Genomic DNA, 23,478 nt, shown 5'->3' with positions numbered 1-23,478 from the left:
GGAGTTTGTTAGCTCTCGTAGAAGAGCGCTCCTGAGGAGCCACCTAGACTGTAACCTGGACGTTGGGATAGAACTCTGGATACTTTTTTGCTAATATTTTAATGTTCAACATAAAAAATTATTCTTACAGTCTCTAAAAACCTATCACTTTATTTATAAATTGTCCCTATTTCTGAAAGTTCAGTGCTGAATGTTAGATATGAAGTGAAATGAAGTGCTTGACTGGGACTAATGAAGCTAGTGTCATGTAGCCTACTGAATGAAACAAGTATGCTACTTTTCTAATGAACTGCCTAGATGTCTCAGTAACTGTCAACATGTTGAATAGTTTCTGATTTTTTAGTCTACTTCTGCCACCTAGTGACAAAAAGGTGAGGTTAAAAAAAAAATCAATGTATGTATACTGAAAAAGCACAAAGAAGTCGCCATCTTGTGTTTGTCAGGGAGAATGCGGTCAGTTCTTCAACAGTCCTCACGAATGTTTGTTTTCAGCTTTAAAAGCACAAATACCAGATGAAACACAGGAATAAGAGGTTTTTAGGACGTATAGTAGTCGTTGTTATTTTAAACACTAACACTTTTTAAATGAATAAACACTGCGGATACATTTAAGCACCGCTTGTTATTGTACTAAATAACACCAACGGTTTAGTATTCTTCGGTTTGAGATGTAGACACGCCCCCTTTCAAGTCTCAGCCAATTACATTTCGCTTTAGCGTCACGGTCATTATTATGCAAATATATGCTCCAGCTCAAATCAGTGGCATGCCTTTTAGCTGTAGTCCAGGTAGAGTTTTATATATGTATATATTTTTATTATTATAGGTTAACAAATCAAACTATTAGAAGACAGAATTTCTCTTTAGCTGTAACGTTACTTCCTAAAAGTAACGAACCCAAACACTGCAGAGAAGTGAGAGGACACATCTGCACGCGCGTGTTGTGAAAGCAGGCAAGAGAAAACCTGAAAAGAAAAGCAGAAGTGTTGAGGAGTGGAGCTGAGGAACATGGAGGAAGAGGCGTGTGGGTGAGAGTGTGATCCTGTGGGCTGTTGGTGCTGGTGGGCGGGAGCCTGGAGCCTGGAGGCGGCTTGTGTGTTGTTGTTCTCTAGGTAACGGAGACCCGAGGCCTCGGTGTCAACTTCACTGATTTGGGGACGCGTGCATCTAAAAAGCACACTATTCTTTTTAACATACATGTGTGTGTGTGTGCTTCTGGATACCTGAATCAGGGTAAGTTAAGCTTTTAAAAAGCTCCACTGTGTCTCAAGAGTGCTTTATTACAGCCACTTATCACTTGGTTGGTCTTACTTGTGGTAACTCCTGGTAACTATTATGTTGTATGTTGTATTATGTTGGTTTTACTGTGGTGCATTATGGGTAGTAATGTTGTATACTTGTCTTGTGTACACTTTGACCACACCATGGTTTTAGTATGTCTTGGTTTGACCAGATATTAGCTTCAAAATCACAGACAAGCCAAACTGGTCAAACCGCTAGACCATCTTTGTGAATCAGGTTCTTTATTACCTAACTAAATTTATTACTGTTATTATACTACTGTATTATTTTCTTAAAATAATGTTGCATTAGTAGCTGTAATTCCTAAACTGTTTTCCTTTTCTACTGGCACTTACCGACTGGTAAAGATGGCCTGCCAGTTTGACCAGCTTGGCCCGTGTTTTGGCAGCTGGTATCTGATCAGGCTAAGCTGGATTTTTCACCAGGGTTCACTGTAACTATGGTTATTACCAGTGACGGTTGGTTGTGATATTAAATGGAAGGGCTAAAATCTAATATCTATCAATAATTCCGCTGTCAGGGTTGAGCAATGCAATATATCACAAGGTCTCATCAATAGCATAATAAGAACGATTCATGATTTCAGAGTTTTTTAAGTGTTTACCAAACACATTCATTCAATCATTCATTCATCTATTCATCTTCAGTACATATTTTATCCTGGTCAGGGACACAGTGGATCCAGAGTCTATCCCGGGAACACCTGGTGCGAGACGCGAACACACCTCAGCTAGAACTCCATTCCATCCCAGTTTACCAAACATGGTAAACAGAACCACTGCAACCCTTTTGTTCAAACCATAAAGTTCTGTTATGTGTCAGTTTATGTAAATTGTGCTTACAGTGTCTACTTTTAATTTCTCCTCCAAAGCCATTTTGAGGAAAAAAAATGAGGATTGTGTAAATAATCCACCTTGTTGGTGCTCAGTACATTCACCACTCACATTTCACATACGTTCTCTCAATCGCTGTTAATGATGTGTTACAGCTAAAAAATATCAGCCCAAATGGAAGCCAAATCTAGGGGAGGTTTTGCTCTGTGTAATCATCTGACACAACTGTCACTGATAGGCTGCATGAATCTACAGGCTGGGCTAGAATGAAATCAGCCCCAGCCTCACTTCTGCATATCACTCTGTGTGTTTTTCTTACAACCATTGCATTGGTGGTGATGTACTTGATTCCACAAAATAATCCACCTTAAGTCTTTTGTTAACAGCATCTTATGTGGATGCTAAAAATGCAGTTAAAGGCGTATGATGCAGTAACTATCTTTGTTGTACAAGTGATTAAGCAATTGGGCAGTCATTTGTATCCCGCTGATACTGCAGTTACCCATATATAAAGTTAAAAGGTAAAACACATTTTAAACACTTGTAAAGTGGATTTCTCAGCAACCTATGTGCAACATGTTTTAGGTAAATAACCTAAACCATTAATAAAACCTGTCTGCAGCACATAGCACTGTGGAGACATCTGTAATATTGCAGGCCTTTTACTGAATAAAGGAGAAATCATTTCACAGAGCTCAATAGCTTGTACGTTACATATCCTCTTATTGCTAGAGAGCACTTTCTAGCAATTACCTTAGGGCTTAGCTGCACTCTGCTTGATTGAGTTTTAATTATCTGAACTGCATTAAGAGACTAAGGCTGAACATGGTGTAGATTCCTAGTGTAGGAAGAGCAGTTGCGTTATCAAGCACACCTTCACCTACAACAATTGTCACAATTAAATATTTAACCAGTTCCCTTGTTTATCTGTAACTAATCAAGCAACTAATACAGTGAAGATGAAGTTAATTATTTTCCTACAACATGTTCTGAAGTGTTTTATTCCACTTAAAATAAAGCAATTTGCCACCTCTAACAATTTTTAGTGATTAAAGAATGTTTTAATGTTGTGTAACATCCTCAAAACAAGTTAGCTCCTGTTATCACTTGTTATAGCATCTATAAACATTCATTCCCTCACCACATTTTTTTTTTCTTTCAAAAAAAAAGCTGCTTGTCAACCAAGAAACCACAAAACCGTACATTCTGAAGACTTTCATGTGGCAAAAAACCTAATGTTACAACTTTTACAGCTGTTATAGAAAATTAACACATTTTGACCTATTACAATCAACAGTTATGGTAGAAAAACAAAGTTTTGCAACTTCTCACAGAATCTAAAGCGGCCATTTCAGCTTCGGTGTTTTGCTTTCCGTCTCAGTCTACGTCCTCAGCCGTGACCCTGGAACATAAGTAGCTTATAAGTAGCTGCCTGGCCTTCCTTACACACTTGCTCAGCATTCGTTGGGTGTCAGCACTGTTGGATACCGTCACTGTTTTAGCAGACACGACCGCAGAAAAAGAAGTTAGACCTGCCAGGCAGCCTGGAGAGTGTTAACAAGTGTTTAATTAGCAGAGTATCATCATCCAGTATGTAACTCTTCAACATATAATGGATTAGCTGTGTCTGGGTATGTGTGTATTTCTAGAAGCTTGTGTGGTTTACATTCTGTGGTTTTAAGATGCTGGTTGTCATCCAAGAGAGACATAATAGTACCATACTGGGTTTAAAAATACTGGTAAGTACTACCACTTCAGCACAGTTTATGTGATACGTTACATTCTTGCTGCTTGCTTATTTAAAGCAAGCATTTAGGAGTGTCATTGACACCAAAATGAAAATAAATTGCAAGTGGTATATTTATGGAATTTTCCTAGGAAAAGTGTGTATAAGAGTGTGTCAGGAGATGCATTTCTATCTCAGATGGTGAATAGGTAAGAGGCTTATGTTTTGGTTCTTCCTCTGATATTATAGAGCATTATAAAACAGTCTAGAGAACACACTGCTCACTCTGCAAGTCTGTTAGGTGGATTAGAAGAATATATGAATATAGTAGCAGTAGTAGTTTGGCTGCTAGTGAAGAGAACCAAAATCTTTTTGTGAAGAAATTTTCCAGCATTTTTTCCTCCAAATCCTTATCTCCTGCTGTGATAACCACAGACAATAATGTTGAGGTTTTGTAATTATTTAGTTTTATACCACAGCAGTGTTGGAGTCTTGATTCTGACTGTTGATTAATTTTTTTTAACGATAGATCAGGCAGTGGTTCCAGCTCTAAGTTAAAAAATGACTGGTTTATATGAATGTACTTGTTCTGCATACTTGCGCTTTCTTTCTTGGTATCCATGCAGGATTAGTATAAAAATTTACTACATTGCTAACAAATAAACCTGTGATATGCACCACAGAGCTGTTGTTATACTGTATAAAATTAATCAACTTCTTCTGACCAATCAGATTTAAGAATTCAGCAGCACTGTCTAATATAGCATTTTATTCAGTAATGGCAGCTCATACTTTAGATTCATCAGCACTTGAAAATGTACCAGCAGCTGTTATGAAAGAATTTATTCAAATTTGCAAATGGGAACAGATGTTTACAGTCAAGCAAACATCTTGTTAATCTGTGTAGTCTTTCATCACGGTTTGTTAGTGTTGCTCACTACAGAATGATTGGCAGCGGTAATGTCAAGGTGTTGTACTTGTAGAGCTATATCTCTTGGGCTGCACAGATTTCCTACGAGGCGACTGTTTGTTTTCTTCCTGGCGCTCTTTAAACCTGTTTAATTATGCTCGGTGGATTTGTTTACTCTGCATTGTGACACTTTGCATTGTGACAACTGTTATCAGCTGTGACTGTTTTTACTTTTAACAAGCTGTATTTTATCTCCATGCAGTATAATAAGAAGAAGTGTAATTTAATTTTAAAAAAAAAGCTGATTCACATTGTGTGGCTTTTTTTTTTTCTCTTTTCAGATTTGTGTTTCGTCATCTTGGCTACATCTGTTCAAACCAGGATCTCAGCCATGACAGTGAAGCGAGACTCTGACATGGCAGTTAGTAAGTGGACCAGTAAGCTACAAAAGCACTTTGTGAATGTGGTGTGAGAGGCAGAGAAGAAAACAAGAGGGAGCATGGAGGGAAAAAGAAATACTACCAGAGTGCGTATGCGCGCCTGGACCCCTGCCTCGGGATATTCTTCACCCCCCAGCCCAATCAGCTCACAACTCAGCTGGGACGAAGGCAGAGACGAGGACTTCCAGAGCCAAATGGATGAGAATGGCATCATTGGCCTGAGAGAGACACAAGGGGAGGTACGAACGTCAGCATGTTACTTAGGTCTTGGGTTAAGTAAAATGTAACTGTGTAATTCAAGCCAGGTTGATATATATGGTACAAATACAGTGCCATTTTGTCAGTTACATCTACATTGTCCCTAACCTTGTTTACCATTACATCAGGTTAACCTACCATACACAGTGCTTTGCATAAGTGTTCACCCTCTTTGACCATTTTCACATTTTGTACAACCGGTGTTACAACCTAGAATTGAAATTGACTTACTTGGGATTTTGACCCACAATAATTTATTATTGTGATACAAAAATAAATTAAACAAAAAGCATACAATTGTCGTTTGCATAAGTACACACACCTCCCTGTGTCAATACTTCATGGTAGGACCACCACGCAATCACCTCTGACCAGATGTTATTTGGGTGATGAATCATTCACAGCATAACGTTGACTCTGGCCCGGTATGAGTGTGGAGCTGGTATGAGTGCCAAACAAAGTTATCTGACCAAAAGTGGTCCTGAACTGCAGCCAGAAACTGACCCTGATGGTGACTCAAATTGTACACTGCAAAGTGCACCAACAAAAAAGTATCCATCAGTGTTTTAAAACCCCAGCATCGATGCTGTGTCTGATACACTTATAGCAATGCAACACCTGTGCTGAGAATCATCCACCAACCAAATAACAACTGCCAATAACAACATCTGTGCTACAGACAGTAATTGTATGCCTAAAAAGTGCACCTAGGGTATGTGTACCTGACGCAGTGGCAACTAAATGTAGTTATCATGAAGCCCTGTGAATATAAATGATGTATAAAGCCTGAAATTCACCATCGTTTCACCCACTTAGCTGGAACAGGAAGATGAGGTTGTATTAGAGGATGAAGAGGACATGTTTTCAGATGTTGGGACTCCAGAGCCTGAAGAAGGTCCACCTCCTGCACTGGAAGATCTCAGCTGTCACCTGAGTGAGCTGCTGGACTCTGAGCCTCTCTCCCAACCCATAGGAGATGACTGTCTCTCACCCACACACAGTACCAGCCTTTTTTATTTACTTAGGACAATAGTATTTAGATAAAATGTCTTCATAGTGGTGATACATTTTTATATTTTTATTTATTTTAATATTATGGCCACTTGGTTGCAGAGATGAAGTGTTATAAGCATGTCATGTATAAAGAGGAAAAGCTTTTTTTTTTTTTTTTTTTACTTTTTAACCGTTTCTATTTACATGTAATGTTCTGGAACAACAAGTTAGTTCCTCTTATCACTTACATTACAGCAGCTATAAACAGTTGAACAACTCCCTCAACAGTCGCTCTTTTTTTATCCTCCCTTAAATTTAATAATACAAAAAAGCAGCTAGTTACCGAGAAAGCAGAAATGCTTCTGTCCTAAAGACTTTCCCCATGGCGGAAAACTTAAAACATGAGCTTTATCTCTGTTAAAACGGGCTGACACTGTAGACTTCTCCCATCACTGTTAAGTAAAGCTTCACAAGCTTTCCAAGCTTCACTGTATCAGCAGTTACACATTTTTCTTTTTAATTCGCACTATTTTTAATTCGTTTATTTTGGGGCTTATATTTTGTTGCGTATCCGCCTTACAAGTCCGTGTGAATGAATTGTTACTGTAGAAACAAAAGCTTGTGATTTAAATAAATAACAATTAAATTACTATTAACTGTGCATTCCTATACCTTTCTCTGATCTTTTTTAGATGATGTTGAGTATAGTGTTTCTCTGGAGGACTGGAGTGATGATGATAATGACGAAGAAGAGAAACTTGATGAGGAAGATCAGGAGAGCTTTAACATCCGCAGACCTATCCCACATTCAAGGCCAGACAGAGATCTGGTTTCGGGAATTACGAATGATGAGATTGAAGAGATTAAGATGCACAGAGATGAGTCATATCCTCTTCAAAGGAATATAGACCCGCAGGATAACTGGATGGCCAGCAATGTTGTCACCAGTCATGAAGGAATGGATAATAACAACAAGTCTGATATAGCAACTTTAGAAACACGCACACCCTCCCAGAACAGTTGTGATGAAAGGAGACGTGTGTCTTCCTCACCCTTCCTCAAAAGCGCTCCTCAGACCCATATCCATCCCTACCTCCCTGAACTGACTTTACAGGAGGTGGCAAGTAACGGTAGGATTGAAGCTGAAACGTTTGCAGAGCTGGGTGGGTCTAACAGCAGTCGACTCAGCTACAGCCCTAGAACTTACAAACCTGTCAGACAGCCACAGCAGGAGGAGCCTGCGTCTGCACTGAGTATCTTTGAGTCAGAAAATGGTTCACCTGAATTAGAGCAAAAGACTTCTAGACCTCGTCAAAATCACCATCAGCCTCCTGTTTCCTCTCCTCGAAATACAAATTCTACACCACAGGAGGATTACCTATCTTCCAGCTCTACACAGCCTACAGTTAAAGACTCCACATATGGACGCAGGAGACACCACAGACGTTCCAAAACCTCTCACACTGACGTGAATGATGTTAGGTGGGTTTGTGTTTGTGTCGTAAGGTTTCTATAACCTATAGAAAGTGTCACAAAGCAGCTTTACAGAAATCCAGATGTAGCTCTAGATTCCTAATGAGCACACCAGAGCTGACGGTGCTGCAAGAACCCTAGAGAGAAAGCAGACTCAGAAGGGAACCCATCCTCTTCTGGGTCGCACCTGATTACGTGCAGTATCTAGGTGAGATTATTTACTGAAGCAAGGGTGAGACCTGGGCTTAAACTGTTTTTGGGAAGTGCAGATCTTAAGGATATCCATGTGGGGTCATCCATAGCAGCAGAAGGCGAGTCACAAATGCAGAAAGCTCCATTAGGATGAATCAGGTAGGTCAGGATTTAGCACTGGCATTATATCAGGGAGCAGGAGTGCACATACTACCATGAAATTAGCTCTGCTCTTAGCATGAGAGCTCTGCTCTTAGTCTCAGCTATGCCTCTTTGCCTTAAACGTTATCTCATAAGGTGTAGTTTTAACAGAGAAGGAGTGTGGTTGGTGGAAGCTGCAAGGCTCACAAGTGCTCAAAAACGTAGAAACTTCTTAAATCCACATTGCAATTGTTTGTATTGTCTCTGTGTTCTCAGGAAGGGCCAGCTGAGTCACCCATTACCAGATTTTTCCAAAGTGGAGCCCAAAGTTCGTATCCCCAAAAGCAGCTACAAGCCTCCGAAGAGTCGGAAGCCTCTTCACAAAGAAGACTCAAAACCGGAAGCTCCTGTAGTGTTCAGATCCCCTGCTGACATTGTGAGGGAGGCTCTGTTGAGTAATTCTGAAGGGCCCTCGGATACTGCAGTCCCCACTGACTCCCAGAAGCCCTTGAATACTACAATGCCTGAGGAGTTCCGGTGCCCTCTGCAGGCCAGCACTATGGTGCAGCAGCTTCAGGTGTGGCGAGGAGAACAAAATCTCCACCTCTAGTGTTTTGTTTGTCTGATGCACATATTTGTTTGTCTGTATTTACATGCATTTTAATAAATCATTAGACAATATGACTGATAGCTCAATTGGAATAAGTATGTGATAAAACAACAGGGGGTGCTGTTTTAGGAAATTAATCAATGACAGGTGGCAGCCTGAAACAAAGGAGAGTCAGCGTTACCACCCCAGAGTTGATTATTTTCTTCTAACTGCATGTCCTTTCATATCTCTCATACCAATCCATTTATTAAGGAAACATCATGTCATACTTTTTAACCGTTTATAGTTATATTTAATATTGTGGAAAGTCTGGGAGACAAGTTAGGTCCTGTTATAAATTATGTTATAACAGTCATAAATTCTCATTCTATTGTCATGTCACAGAGAAACTGGAAAATCTTCTGGAAAATTTACTGACTGTTACAAAGCACTGACACTGGAGACTCCTTCCATAAATGTTAGCTAACCATCTCCTTCTTAGCTGCACCCACTATATATTTTTCTTTGTTAAATAACAGCATGTTTTTAACTCATTTATAAGTCATAGATTATGCCGAGCACATGCCATACAAGTCCCTGTGAATGAGCAGTTTAGAATTAATGATAACCTTGCAGCCAGAATAGAAAATTAATCAAAACCTTCTGAACAATAAGACTCAAGCATTCAACAGCACTGTGGTATAAATATGCTTATTAAACAGATGGTGAGAAGAAGAACGTGTGTCTCTTTAATTGAATTAAAATTGTCCTCATTGGCAAATTATAAGCACAACAAGCAAACACTTCAGAACATGCTGTTATTGGAAAATACTAGACTTTGGAGTGGTAATACCACTATACAGCAAGTTATCTATTTGTTCCACTCTGATAGAATCCACAAGCATCTCGTTGTGATTGTAGTATCAACACTAAATTTATTCAGATTGTTGAAAATCATTGCATGTACACAGCCTGTGGGAATGTAATTCCACATTTTGTCTTCCTTTCTCTCTTATAGGAGGATTACAATAGGCTTCTAACGAAGTATGCAGAGGCTGAGAATACCATTGACAGGCTACGTTTGGAAGCTAAGGTTTGATTTTTTTTATGTACATTTTAATGTGTGCAGACAAAAGTGCACCTTTTTAAAAATCTATTTTTAAAAATACATTTGGCACCAGTATGAAAGAGAATAAAAGGTTGCATATATTATTCTTAACCGTCTGTTACAGTCAGATCAGTGGTACATGTGCTGTTTGATGTCTGAAGGTGCTATATATAGACTCTCTGTTCTGCAATTTAACAGAAGGCAGCTCTTCAGTGACTCTTCTTACGCCTCATGCTTAATGTTCAATCAAGGAAAAAGGCAGCAACTGTACACAGCCTTTTTAATCGCAGTCCTGTCTGGTCAGGATAAGTGAAAACTGACAATGAATTTATTTTTCTGATATAAATATGTGAATGATTTCTGTAATTTCTAGCAGCAAGCAGTTCCTTTAGTAGTATTCTAATAACAGTTGATTTCATTGCAGGGGTTTGTGAGGGGGGGGGAAACACTCAGACGGAGTGTCACAAAGCTGCTTTCCACATATTGTAGTGTTTAGTGTTACAACCTAGAACTGAAATTTAAAAATTTGCACCTTCATCTTAATATGTATTAATGAAATTGAGTATGTCAAATGGTAAAACTCACAATTAAGCCAATTTTGGTTCCAGGTCATAACACTAGAAAATGTAGAAAAGTCCAAAGGGAGTGAATATTTATTTAAGGCACTGTACAATCCAGTGCTGTGTGGCACTGTGATTAATAGGACGAAAACAGGATGTGATGTAATGCTCCCCGACAGTATTATTTAGCATGTCATTGAATGACCCTGTATCTGAAACGGTGTGCTACCTTTCCCTTCCTTTCCTTTCTTTTTCTTTCCGTTCCTTTCTTTTTCCTTCCTGACATAAACTACAGTATTTGTAGGGAACATTGCACCAACCTACTGTATTGTAGGGTATTTAGGAATTTCATTGGCAAAGGGGCAAAAAGAGCATTATATGGTGGATAGATTGTGGATTTGATCCAGTAGTTCCATTTTATAGACCGAACACTTATGCAGTAATTATGGATTTCTAGCACTCAGTCTCTTGGTTGCTGTTCTTCCATCTGGCTGCATTTATTGTTGTGCTAATTACAAGGAGCTTACCCCCCCCTTCATGCTAGCGCCATCTGTCCTTCCTTTTATAGGTATTAGGATGTTGGATGTAGGCGGCAGTGTGTCATTCATTCTAATGAGACGCCACAGTGGTCTCTGTTCCAAATTTCTGAAGAAGAGTATACATTAGTGAACTGTATAAATAGTAAGTGAGAATGTGATTGAAATAGGTAGCATTTCTGTAGTGGGGTATTTGCTCAGTCTAGCGTATATAATGGAAAGTGGAAGGGTGCTGTATTACTCCAGGCACTGGGGTCACATAGAGGTAAATGCTGGTGTGATATAGTGTCTGAAAGACTTATCGAGCAGGAGCAGTTATCCTGTCACCTCCTCTTGAGGCATGGCTGGCTGTGGAGACACACTTGGGTGCTCCACAATGTCTGGACACATTTATTGTCAGGGAATGTGTGTTTGTGGATTTCCCTTTCGTTTTCTGTATGTACATATGACTGCATTTGGACAGCCCTCAGTCCCGCCTATTTGCGAACCATTTCTGAAACAAATGTTCCCTTATCTCCTAACTAATTTGGTCACTAGGTTGCAGTGAATCTCTTCGATTCTTACGAAGGTTTATACAAGAAAGCTTATTTAAAAAGGCTGTCCCTTTCCTCTGTGCTATGAAGATATTAAGGTATTAAGATAACTCTGACTCTAAGGTATAGCCCTGTAAGTCACTGAAACATCTTCAAAAATTTGCCATCTTAGATTTAATATTACAGTTGTGTGGTTTTTTTTGTTGTTGTTGTGTTGTTGCTATATCTGTGGAACTATTTTAAATGTAATCATCAATTTAAAACGAATCAGGCACTGGTCTCTAACACTGAGCAAGCTTGTGCACTTGGTTTATTTAAGTAGGCAGATAATCCAAAAGGGCAAATCCAAACAACATGGTCAAAAAAATGCAAAGGTTAAGTGATCCGCAAACAGTGTTAAATGGGACAAAACCAAAATCAAACGAGAGAACAAAGTCCTGGTATTGTAACTAGCGCAAACAAGAAGCAAGACTTTGCGAAGACCGAGTAAAAGTTCGGGTTATTTAAGGAGTGAGTGAAAAAGGAACGCTTAATTAGATTATCCAGTGAACTTGAACATGGACACATGAGTGAGTCATGTGACAAAGTGTGTAGTCTCTGTGACTGATGGGAAAGGGAATTGGAATGAGAAGTGCTGTGATGTTTTGGTGGATTCTAGGGAATGGAGTTAGTGGAGGAAGCAGACAGTGACATGACACAGTTTAGCCCTAGCATGTGGGCACAGCTAAAGTGGTAAAAGTGCAGCTAGCCCATGTTATTTATACATGCTTTTTATTATATATGCTGTTAGCATGGAGTCAGTAACATGAACAAGGATTTTAGCGCTAAAATTCTAAAAAAAATGTTCTCTGCCTGGAAGGATCTTCTTGCTGGCAATCTTGGCACCTCTGTGTCAGTACATATTGTGATCAAATAACAAGTAATGTAAAGGAAAGCAAGAGTTGGCATGTATATAAGCAAGTGGGAATCCTTATATGTGTGATTTGCCAGGTATGCCTGCACTCGGACTCTCCTAAACCCAGCCAGCCTCCTCTGTCAGGTGTTCTGAAGGAGGGGTCAAAGGTTATGACCCTGAGTTTTCCCCAGGCCCAGAGGGCAGTGTTGGGCACGGATGCTGTCCAGCTGACTCAGCAAAGGCTCAGCTCAGGTGAGAGCAACCGCAACGTGATGTTTTTTAGAATAGTCAAAATAGCATGTTAAACTGTGTATTGGTCAGGTAACCAATAAGCTGTTGTTAATTTGTTAGTGTGTCTCACACAGTAGTAAATTGCAGATGAAGCAAAGAGAGCAGATAAATAATTGGATTATATCATTTTTGCATTGTGAAAGCTACCAGAGGGACACCCACTCGCCCGTCCTCTGTAGACTCTTTCTCTTCCAGCTGGCGTGAATCTCTTGCTGCAACTCCACTAACTGAGGCACTCTCCAAACAGATGGCGAGATTTCAGCTACAGGTGTTGACATTTAATACCTCTTTTCTCTCAGCATTACTGTGGACACTAGGTGTTGCGCTGCTATTCATTTTTACCATTTCATCTTTTCCATAGTGAAAACAAAAATGCTGTTAAATGCTCATCATCAATGCACATCAGTTAACTACAAATTACATATCCAGCTGCAATAAAATCGAAAACATAATCCATAATCATACTGCATTATGTAAGGACGTACCACATATCAATGCACTCATGTGGATGACCTGCAGCTCAACTGAAATCATTAATTCTGGACCTGAAGGGAAGCTCATGCCAATCAACAGAGCCCTCCTTATAGCTCAGTGTCTGCCTTGCTGTTCTATCCAATACCAAAGAGCTGTGCAACCCCTAAAGTGTACTTAATGCACCTAGCATATTTGCCATTGCTAAACATAATTTAGTTTTATTTGGTGTAAATAAAATAAAATGTTATAACTTGACCTGTGTTAAATCTGATCATTGTTTTCCTCAGGTTAATGACTTTGCGAAGCTACTAAAGAGTCAAAGACTTAAACCTTATGAGCAGACACAGGTACCATCATCCATTTTTGCGTAAGAGGAAGTGAATAAGTGTATATTTGCGATGTTATCTGCCTGCTAACACATTATTGTTTGTGAACAGGGGTTGTCTCAGCTGGCCCAGGGTCAGGAGTCGATAGAAAGGGCTTACATTGCTGCTCGAGAAAAGCACCAACAACTGCAGAGGCAAACAGGAGGGAAGTCAGGACCTTTTGATCCTGACAGGTGAATATGGAGAACTTTCTGTAGATATGCAGCAGTATATTCAAGACTTTGTACAAATGCAGCACATAAGTCATTTCTATATTGTGCTTCACATTTTTAGGGAACTCGAAAGTCTGATATTTCAGACAGGGATACAGTTGGAGGAACTGAAGGAGTGGATAGAACAGCCTGAACATAATCAGCTCACGGAACCTACCCCAAGCCATGCCCTTCAGCCCTGTGTGTCTCTGAAAGAGACAGAGCCGCAGCCTGAGGTACTCTAAACTCTGTCACCGACCCATTCTCACACATCTGTGGGGCAGTGTGAGACCTATAACCTTCCTCTGGGCACTACTAGTGTCATGAATAATTCACATCTGAAGAGAGGCAGTGCAAGAAAAATAAATGCAGTTTTCAGTATGAACACAAGGTGGTGGTGTAGAGAGGCAACAGCATTAGGCTTTACTCTGTGAAAAAATAGATTGATTGGTTAGGCAGTTAAAACCTAAAAGTTTTAGAACTCTTAAGCTCAAATCTTTGCGATTTAATCCACAACTGATATTACATTAGCCAGTTAGCTAAGTTTTAACTTTTTTTGCTAAGATTAGTAATATCATAGTAGGTTATGTTAAATTAATTGAGGAAGTAACAAACTATAATGATAATTACTGTATGATAAATTGTGTAACTTTATTTAGTATGCTTTAGTTCCAGTATTATTGGTTGTGTGATGCTGACCTTCTACTTGTCTATCTCTGGTCAGAACCTCGCCTCAGCAGCTCATGCAGAGGTCATGGTCGGCTTGGAGGTGAGTTCTGTCAGTGGAGAGAGTGATGGAGACAGAGAGGAGGGCGAAGAGGACATGCTTCCATCTGTCCTCCGTCCCCTGAACCACAAACATCAACGTGTGGAGAAAGACTTCAGCGACCTGATGGACCAGTAAGAGCTTTATGACGCTGGCCTCTAATTTGTGTAATGAAAACCAGTACATCTATTTAGCAGCTCTGCTTTAATCTAAGCATTTTATGCTTGATCCACACTAATATCTAGCTCTGTTCAAGTAGCATAAGTACTTCACACATTCATCAAAGTGTAATACACTCAGGACGAAGACCATTATACAAACACATCTGAATATTAAAAACTGTTTTTTGCCTCATACTCAGCTACCAGAACTTCAGGGATTTATCCAAGCTGCTGGACAGAGATCAGGGTGAGGTGGACCACAATTCCCTGGAGTTAAGAGATTACTCTCCTCATCCCACCAGTACTGATACGATAGAAATTGAGCAGCCGTGGAGAATTAAAGACAAGCAGGACCAAAACAAACCGTGAGTCTGGTTGTTACCCGAAAAATAATCAAAGCTAATGCAGTTCAGCTCTTCACTACCAAAGCGACTGTAAATTTTTATTTCATTAACATGTAAAGACTGACTGTTTACTCTCACTCCCTCTGTTTCTCTCTTAGACTGCCAGTGGCAGACTCTCTCTCAGGTCCCTCTTGTAGCTCACATGTGTGTAACTCTATGGAAACTCTCCCAGAGGCCTCAGTCCCAGCTTCAGCATTACCAAGGAAACAGGGCAGTGGAAGGAGAGCTGCAGGTAGTGTAAAGTCCCATAGCAGCTTGGGAGAGAGAGCAGCCTTGGGAAGAAGCGCCTCTAAAGAGAATGACAGGGCCCTGAGATCACAGCTTCAGGTGAGTAAGAGACTTAAAAAATACAGTAAATGATATCAGTGGGACATATTTAAATCTTTTATCAGCTTATACAGACAACTTTAGATTTAATAACACTGTTCAAAATAATGGGCAAAAATCAACTATGCATCACTTAAACAATTGGATAGACTATCTACCCTTCCTCTTTAAAACATCAGTGTCCTAAGAACTTTTTCTAGGAATTCTTTAGCAAATTTACATCATAGAAAAAGAAAAAAAATCATGTAATTCCTCCAGGAACTGTTTTTGGAGTATAAATATCATTTTGTACCCCCCTTACTAGTGTTGTCCTTCCCCATAAGGAAAATCAAAGTGCTGTCTACACAAAAGAGACCAACACAAGTCCACTAACGGATATAAAATACATAAGTAGTCTAAAATATAAATATGCATAATCCGGTCATAATAAAATGTTTCAAATATTTACAGTTTAAAACTGAATGATTAAGGATCATTTGGCAGGAACTGGGCACTTTTGTATACTGCCACCTCCATGACAACAAGCCGTTTGGGTGAGTTGCACAAAAGAGTCTGTTGCTGAGAGCAAATCAGAAAAACAGCACCTGAACCAAGCACCCGCATTTGTATCCTGCCTCTCACTCGCACTTTTTACAATATTATTCATTTCATATATTCATCTTTACTTGTTTTTATGATTGCTGCCAATATTTCTGGAGTTCACTGTATTCCACTGTATTACAATTCTTACTGAAAGACACACTTACAGATGACTACAGTTTGTTGTGCTTGTGGGATTATAGGATGGTGTGGTAACTCCAGAAACAGATAGTGGATTCATGGGCTCAGAGAGCAGTCGCCTCACACCTGCAGCACAAAGCCCGGTCCAGCAGAGGACAGCAGTGAGGTGGGCTGTGCTTCCACTGCAGAGCTTCTCTCTTCATCTATTTCTGTGCTCATTCAGCACACGGTTTTTCTATTCGCTGTTGATTTTGCAGGTTTTAGGCAGATTGCACTATGTGTGTGTGTGTCTTTACTCTTACTCCACCCTCTTTTCCTGTTTCCTCCAGGGCAACAAGGCCATCTGTCGCACAGGAAAAGGGCCGAATAAATCCTAAGTCTAGCTCTCCAGCACACACACAGCCTTCTTCAGATCCCTCTAGAACCCATGCCATTGCCTCTGGAGGTGCTCCAGGATCCTTGGGGAGAAGAGGAGAGGCAAGGATGCAGCACATTCCCAGTTCGTCTACCTCCAGCTCCCCCCTGCGCTGGCCCAGCACACCTCTCCAGCCTTGGCCTAGTAGCGGCATTAGCGAGCTGGAGCAACAGAGCGAGTGTGGTAAACATTGTTCACAGCACGTCAAACAGCCCTGTTGAGGCTCACACACTTTAACTGAATATAAACAGGTCAGGGATATAATTAGGTGGATGCTGAATTAGCATGTCTGTTTCAATGTATTCCATATCATCACATTTCCTTCCCTGCTCACTGACTTCTCTCATCCATTTTTCTTTAGCCCATTCCTTATCAGAAGATGGAACACGACAGGGCGACCAACACACACGACCGTCCAATCAGGATCGTTCTTATCTCAGAAGCTCCTCCTTCACTGCACCCTATCACCATGGTGACCACCTCAAAGCCCAAAGTTCTGGGCAGCTGGCGAATCACCAGTGAGTCTCTTTGTAGCTGCCATAGGGATAGTAGCACAAACAAGGCAAGATTTATGCCTGCTGCAGATTGGACACACTGAAAGGAGTGCACTGCAGTATATTATTATGGGGAGAAATTACTCCCAGTGGAGTAATGAATATTATCTTTGCAATTTATTTTCTCAGGGGCATAAAGTTACATTCAATCTGATTTACTGATTCAGAATGGAACGTCTGAAGACATCTGATACACACACTGATACATATAGTACCTTATAACATTAAGTATGCGGGTTGTGGCTTGACTGATATACGTGATCTCAAGGAATTAGGGACGGTATTTTTGTATTTTTAAATTATCTGTCTTCTATTGTTTTTTTTTGTTTTTTTTTTACAGTCATTGAAAATTGATTATCTTGAGGAACATAATTGGGGAGGTATTTTAACTGCTTTTACCACATGCTGTGTGAAATTGCATGGTGTGTTTGACACTATAAACAAAGCATTCTGTGTGCAGTGAGTGCATCTGTACCACATCTTATTTCAACTTCTTACTTCACCTATCATTTTAAATCCACACTTAAATCCACACTCTTCATGTTTGTACATGTACTCATTTGTTTTGTGTTTTTTTAGTGAGGCCATTGAGTCTCTTCAGGCAGAGGTGCACAGACTCAGGGAGCACTTAGAGGGAACACTCAGGACAGCCAGTCCTCCCCATCGTGTGAGAGTGCCCCCTTCACCCTCAAAGGATGTGAGAGACCATGCACCTCCTCACACATCTACACCTCATCCACGGCAGCATGATTTCAGGTATCTGTCTTCAGAAACACTTTATCTTGCACCTCGGTCAGACAGTTATTCGGGTGACAAATGAAGGACAGTGTTCTGAATACTGCACACTTAAAAATATCTTGTACTAAGGTGGTTTCCTTCGGAAGCAGTGGAGTATTCCAAATTGTTTGTTTCCTTGCCGAGTACGCAAAGTCGTCACCTTGTGACTGTGACATGTTATGGGTAGCCCATAAAAGGTCGCTACATCACACTTATCCTTTTTCCCCATTCTTGCCTTGTCAAGGAGTTGTTTTTTGCTAGTTTTGTTATTGTTAAAATTTTACTGTTGCCATTGTGTCCTGTCTGGGACCAGAGTGTCTTCAACAAGCACTTACAGACCCATGCCTGGCTGCAATGCCCTCTAGGAAGAAAAAAGGTAAATTCTTTGCTATGTCTGTCAAGGCAGGAACAGAAATGTGCTGTTGGAGTATTCTAATTATCAGAGAGTAATGCAGGAGTTTAATTCAGCAGCAGCAGTGGAAACATGGTTAAAAACCCTCCATACCACCCAAGACCTCACTGTCTAACTTTGCTATATTTTACAGACTGAATATTGCTTCATCGCAGCCCATATGCTGTGCGGTGAGTCTGAGTGACCCTCACCATCAGTAGGAAGCAGTATTAGCACATTAATCACTAAGGAGTGATTCTCATTCTCTGTTTATTTATGAGTGCTGTCTGTTATTGTCTGGCGAGGTGTACTATCAGGAGGAATTTCATATACAACCTTCACATTAATTATAGGAACGCCAGGCCCCATGGGTCCGTTGGGTTGAGTAGAATGGCCAGAGGATTGGCGTGGCATAGCTGGCATGTTTCTTAGGCTACTCACATGGGGTGATGGTCACAGGCTGATGACTTTGCTGTTGGTCCTCAGCAAGGAAACAGGAAAACTCCACTAGTTCTGAAGGAACCACCCTGGCAGTCCTCCTGAGGTACCATATGTAACCTTGTATTTCCATATGTGGAATTTTTGCAGGTCTTTGGAGAGAAAGACAGCTAGCAAGAGAGAACCAAGAGAGAGTGGGGGCACTGTAAAGGGTGAACAAGAAAGAACTATTCCAAGAAGGAGATCAGCGTCTGTGCCCCGCCTCAGACCAGAGCCAGATACCAGTGTGTAGATTTAATGAACACATTGCAGTCTTAATATTGAGCATTAAAATATGTGCATATTTTCTCTCATCTGTGTGAAAGTAGAGTTGCTGTTTGGGCACTAGAAGCTTTTACCTAAGAAATACTACAGGATGCAGTATTATTTATTTATTTATTTTCTTAAATTTCAATCTACAATATGTGCAGATTTTGTATGTGATTACCACAGACAGGAATTTCAACATATTTCCACGGACTTAGGAAAAATGGAAAACCAGTAACTAGGAACACATTTAATAGGGAAGAATTCATGGTTATGTGTTGCTATTAAGCAATACTGTCAACTAATTAATAACACTGTTGTATTAGTGTTTACTGACTCATATGTTTTTTTTTTTTTTGCTGTTGTTTTTTTAAAAATACAGGTACAGATTCGGAGCATACCCAGTCTGAAGACACGACACCAAAGCACATCCCAGCATCACTTGCGATGGCACACACAACCCGGAGAGCGAGAGCTGAAACTGGACGAAACCCAAAGACCCACACAAATCGTAAGAGAATGTGGTAGCCTGTGCACGCAGTGTATCTGTGAGCTTGTGGTAATGCTTTCCATTGCAGATTTCTTTTTTGCATATCACAGAATGAAATTAATAGTAGTGTATTTTCCTCTAAGGCCAGAAGCGTAGCATATCAGCTGACAGATCAGATGTGAGAAATGATGAGACTGAAGGCAGAGGAAGGCCAGTAACTATGTGCTTGAGCTGTTTGGCACGACGCCAGAGAACCTCTGGATGTAAGTATTTTCTTCCTTTATGCGATCTGTCCTCTTCTAGTTTATTGATTTTTTTGGTCATTTTTTGCCTTTTTTGTGTTTTTTCAGGCCAAGCAAGAAACGTTAGCTCACTTAGTCACACTGGTTACTACTCTAATCACTGTCCACTGTGTGGAGCAACAAAAAGAGAGACAGTCCCTCCACCTGGTCAGAAATTACATTATTTACACTATGCATCTTTTTAATAAACTACTAAAAATAATAATAAATATAAATTAAAAGTTCTCTGGTTCATCATGGTGGTTTTCTGTTATATCAGTTTTACCAACCATATAGGGCAGTGGTGTCAAATTCATTTTTGAGCTTCATTACACATAGTCCAATTTCATGTGGGCTGGAGCAAAGGAGTCTTTGTAGACCAGTAACAAATCAACAACTCCTCTTAAAGGTGTCCATTTATCTACATTTATCTGAAATGTACATCCTCAGTACACAAATGGATTGAACATATATATTGAACAAAACGAAAGACTGCGATTCATTACACAAAATAGCCCAGAATATTGGAGTTGGGAGAAAAATCTGTATGGTTTGCAGAATTATTTCCGAATAAAAAGTTTGTGATTGTGTAAGTATTCATCTCCTGTTGCTCTGAAACTGCTAAATTAGTTCTTTTGGAAAGAGATATGGTTACATTGTCAGATTTTTTTTTAGCTTGCTAATGAAGAAGTACTTATCATTAGCACATTTTCTAAGTAAATGAGTTTATGGCCCTGAGTTTATTGCTCTATGTTGCTACCTAGTAGAATAAAAGGGCTCTTTTTTAATCTTATTCAACTATAGTCCAGAGGACAGTTTTAATTTGGATTAGAAACTTTACTGGTGCAGACATATGAAGGCTGTACGTTTGAGACCCCTGATATAGAAATTTATTTGTGTTTGGTACATAGCTTCCCAGTACACACCCAGCTAGTTATAACCCGATCACAGTGAAGACCAGATCTATTTTATTGATTTTTTTTTTTAATATTGATCCTTCCAGCTTCATTAGAATAAAATCTGCGTGCAGGGTGATCTAAAGTTACATATCATTACTGATATCTGATTTCAGCAAACCAAAGCTCTATGCAGAAGGAAACTCGACCAGTGAGGTCCACACATATGCAGACAGGGGGTGTGTACCTGGCAGTAGCACCTCCCCCTCCAGTGATTGGCAGTGTGCCTGTGATCCAGTGTGTGCCGGTCTGTTCTTCAGTCCTGTAAGTAGCTCAGGATAACCATCTTCAGCTTTCTAAATCAGGTCAGAGTGGACAGTGTTGGATTTTATTAAAAATAAGTGCTATCAATAAAGAGAGAGAGAGTTTCCACGGTTGTACTGTAGTGTATTTGGCAAGTAAGCGTTCGTTTCGTATGGAACCATCAGAATGGTGCCTGACAGGCCTGCATTTAGCCATTCTCTGTTATCTGTAGCAAAGTCAAAGAGGTCAAAGAAGCAAAAATACTCAATAAATAGACTATTTTATTAATAGATAATAATACACTGGATGTTAAATTATGGCATTCTAGAAATTCAAGTTTTTTTTATGTCTCGGTCCCTGTAACATAGCAGAGCATGTGTAATAAATGCTAATTCGTTAGTGACAGCTTAAAAATACTTGCTAATAATACTTTTTTTTTTATTTAATACTTTAAATTGAAATTGTTACCTTCATGTATTAATCAGCAAATCACTCACACATTTGTATATTTCCTTAATCTTCCATCAAAATGCCATGACTTGCATCTAAAAATAATCAGATTGTTTATGTATATCAACATGAACTCAAAGGAAGCAAAGAAATTTTTATACATAATGGATATTTTTCCAATCTAATTCTGGTAGAAAGTCTAGCCATCTTGGAAACATGTCTCATTAAATATTAAAAATTTGTTAGAATTTATATCATGTTGTCTTTAATATAGTTTGACCTCCTCTGTCCTGCAGCTACTACTCCAGCCCTGTGGTGTCAACCTCCTACCAAAAGCCACTTTACATTACCCTGAGTGAAGGGAAAGGCTCCAGGGCTCATCGGAGGCGCTCGCAATCTGTAGACGCACAACGCTCTCTCAACCGTTCTCTGGGCCGCGCCATCGCCACCGCCAGTAGCATGAGAGAGATGTCTGAGCGCATGGTGCACTCTCTCTCCTCAGGACTGCATCACATGAGCCCACTCGCAAAATCCTGCACCTACTGACGCTGCACCACTGCTCTGTGCTTCCAAGTGACCTCCAGAGAAACCAAACTGCAGCTTGTAGACACCTAATACATTCTTGACATGAGATTGGTAATGGATATAGACACACACATCTTAACCATGGCAGCTATACTGGGATGAGCTTCACATATTGCACTGTTTACAGCTGCACAGCCATTGTATGAAAAGCAATTTCATAATAATTTCAGATATCGGAAATACTATCCATAGGGCTTTTGTTGGTGTCTGTGAGATTTTGTACTGGGAAATATTCTTCTGCATGTCTGCACTAGGTTTTATGAGTGCAGTTCTGCACAACATTTAATTACAAATGATTTCTTAAATGTGTTGCATTTGTAATAAATAAATCTGTTTTCATAATGGAAACTGCTGCTAAAATTAGTGGACTATTAACAATTTTGGGAATTGTTTGTTTTTTTAGTTTATTATGGTATGTTGCTTGTCATTTGCTTTGTGCCCTTAAAATGAGTTTGGAAAATGCAGTACCTCATGGGCTCCAGAGTGTCGCAATGCATTGCACGTTCGAATCCTGATGACGACGCAACACCAAAAAGGAAAATAGGCCATGCTCTCTGAGTGGGCGGGATGGTGTTAATCTCTCCTGTCAATCAGAGTGAAGCTAGCCAATCATGGCCGTCTGTGACCTCATGTATTTGGAAGAGGGTAGATAGCACTTTCCTCCGAGTGTGTTGCAGTGCTCTGTTACACAGCAGTTTGAAACAATGTGGAGGAAGCATGTGTTAGCCTTTACTATCATGTGACTGGGATTTGATAAAAATGAACAAGTTTTGAGAAAATGGGATAAAAAAAAAAATGTACATCTAGCACACTGTGAGACACACAAAGAGCACTATTATATATTTTTTTTAAAGTTAGGAAGTACTACTTTTTTCTGGCAATTTTGACTGATTGATAGGAGATTTAGTCTCATGGATAATAAACCATAATGTTTAGTTATGAAGCATGACAGTCTGTCATCAAAGAGCAGTGTGGAAATGAAGTTTATCCATATGCAGTTTAGTTTAATCATTAATGTGTCCTGTGAGAAACGACTGTGACCCTACAAATCTTTAATGCAAATATAAAATAAACTGATGTTGAAACTGTAGATCTGTTAATATTTGCTAGAATTAATTTCTGTTTAGTTTCTTGGACAAGTGAATGATTTAGAAAGCAGAAATGTGTGAGAAAATCCTGAAATTTTGTACTTTTGTACCATTATTAGAAAAACAGTTATTAAATCGTTCTTAATACTTCCTGTAGTCATTCCTTTAGACATAATTCAGCATCATTTCTTGACTGTGTTGACCTTGACCTTGATGCTTTCCAGAAATTCCAAACACTTCTGTAGGTAAGATGAATTATACATTACCCTGCTAACATAACTGCATTATTATTGTA

General features: G+C 39.7%; 1 protein-coding gene across 3 annotated transcripts; it reads left to right on the top strand.

Moving 5' to 3' along the window:
• Nucleotides 1-670: 670 nt before the first annotated feature.
• Nucleotides 671-23,381, top strand: akna (AT-hook transcription factor). Of its 3 annotated transcripts, none has more exons than XM_026929201.3 (24): nt 671-1,233; nt 5,113-5,450; nt 6,286-6,403; nt 7,155-7,944; nt 8,545-8,845; nt 9,876-9,950; nt 12,585-12,741; nt 12,924-13,048; nt 13,542-13,601; nt 13,692-13,813; nt 13,914-14,067; nt 14,556-14,731; nt 14,959-15,123; nt 15,261-15,489; nt 16,272-16,375; nt 16,539-16,807; nt 16,986-17,142; nt 17,758-17,934; nt 18,935-19,068; nt 19,473-19,601; nt 19,724-19,843; nt 19,931-20,029; nt 20,934-21,081; nt 21,807-23,381. In XM_026929201.3, exons 2-24 carry the CDS (start codon nt 5,271-5,273, stop codon nt 22,054-22,056), a joined length of 4,239 nt encoding a protein of 1,412 aa, XP_026785002.3. In that variant the 5' UTR covers nt 671-1,233; nt 5,113-5,270; the 3' UTR covers nt 22,057-23,381. The 3 variants fall into 3 exon arrangements, with proteins under 3 accessions (XP_026785002.3, XP_026785004.3, XP_026784999.3); XM_026929198.3 differs by having other exon boundaries at nt 673-1,233; nt 6,286-6,469; nt 21,807-23,380; XM_026929203.3 differs by lacking the exon at nt 19,931-20,029 and having other exon boundaries at nt 672-1,233; nt 6,286-6,469.
• The last annotated feature ends 97 nt before the right edge of the window (nt 23,382-23,478 follow it).

This window comes from Pangasianodon hypophthalmus, chromosome 15 (assembly GCF_027358585.1).
Source record: "Pangasianodon hypophthalmus isolate fPanHyp1 chromosome 15, fPanHyp1.pri, whole genome shotgun sequence".
In the NCBI taxonomy this organism is placed as follows: domain Eukaryota; kingdom Metazoa; phylum Chordata; class Actinopteri; order Siluriformes; family Pangasiidae; genus Pangasianodon; species Pangasianodon hypophthalmus.
Note: the sequence above shows the minus strand (reverse complement) of the source record. Positions and strands in the feature narration are given on the sequence as shown.

What these genes read in the sequence shown, in the direction of transcription:
- akna (XM_026929198.3), top strand. Translation starts at nt 5,271, where the DNA reads ATGGAGGGAAAAAGAAATACTACCAGAGTGCGTATGCGCGCCTGGACC. An exon ending in GGAGCAACAGAGCGAGTGTG is followed by an intron (nt 16,808 to 16,985) that starts GTAAACATTGTT and finishes ATTTTTCTTTAG; the next exon opens with CCCATTCCTTATCAGAAGAT. An exon ending in GGGCAGCTGGCGAATCACCA is followed by an intron (nt 17,143 to 17,757) that starts GTGAGTCTCTTT and finishes GTGTTTTTTTAG; the next exon opens with TGAGGCCATTGAGTCTCTTC.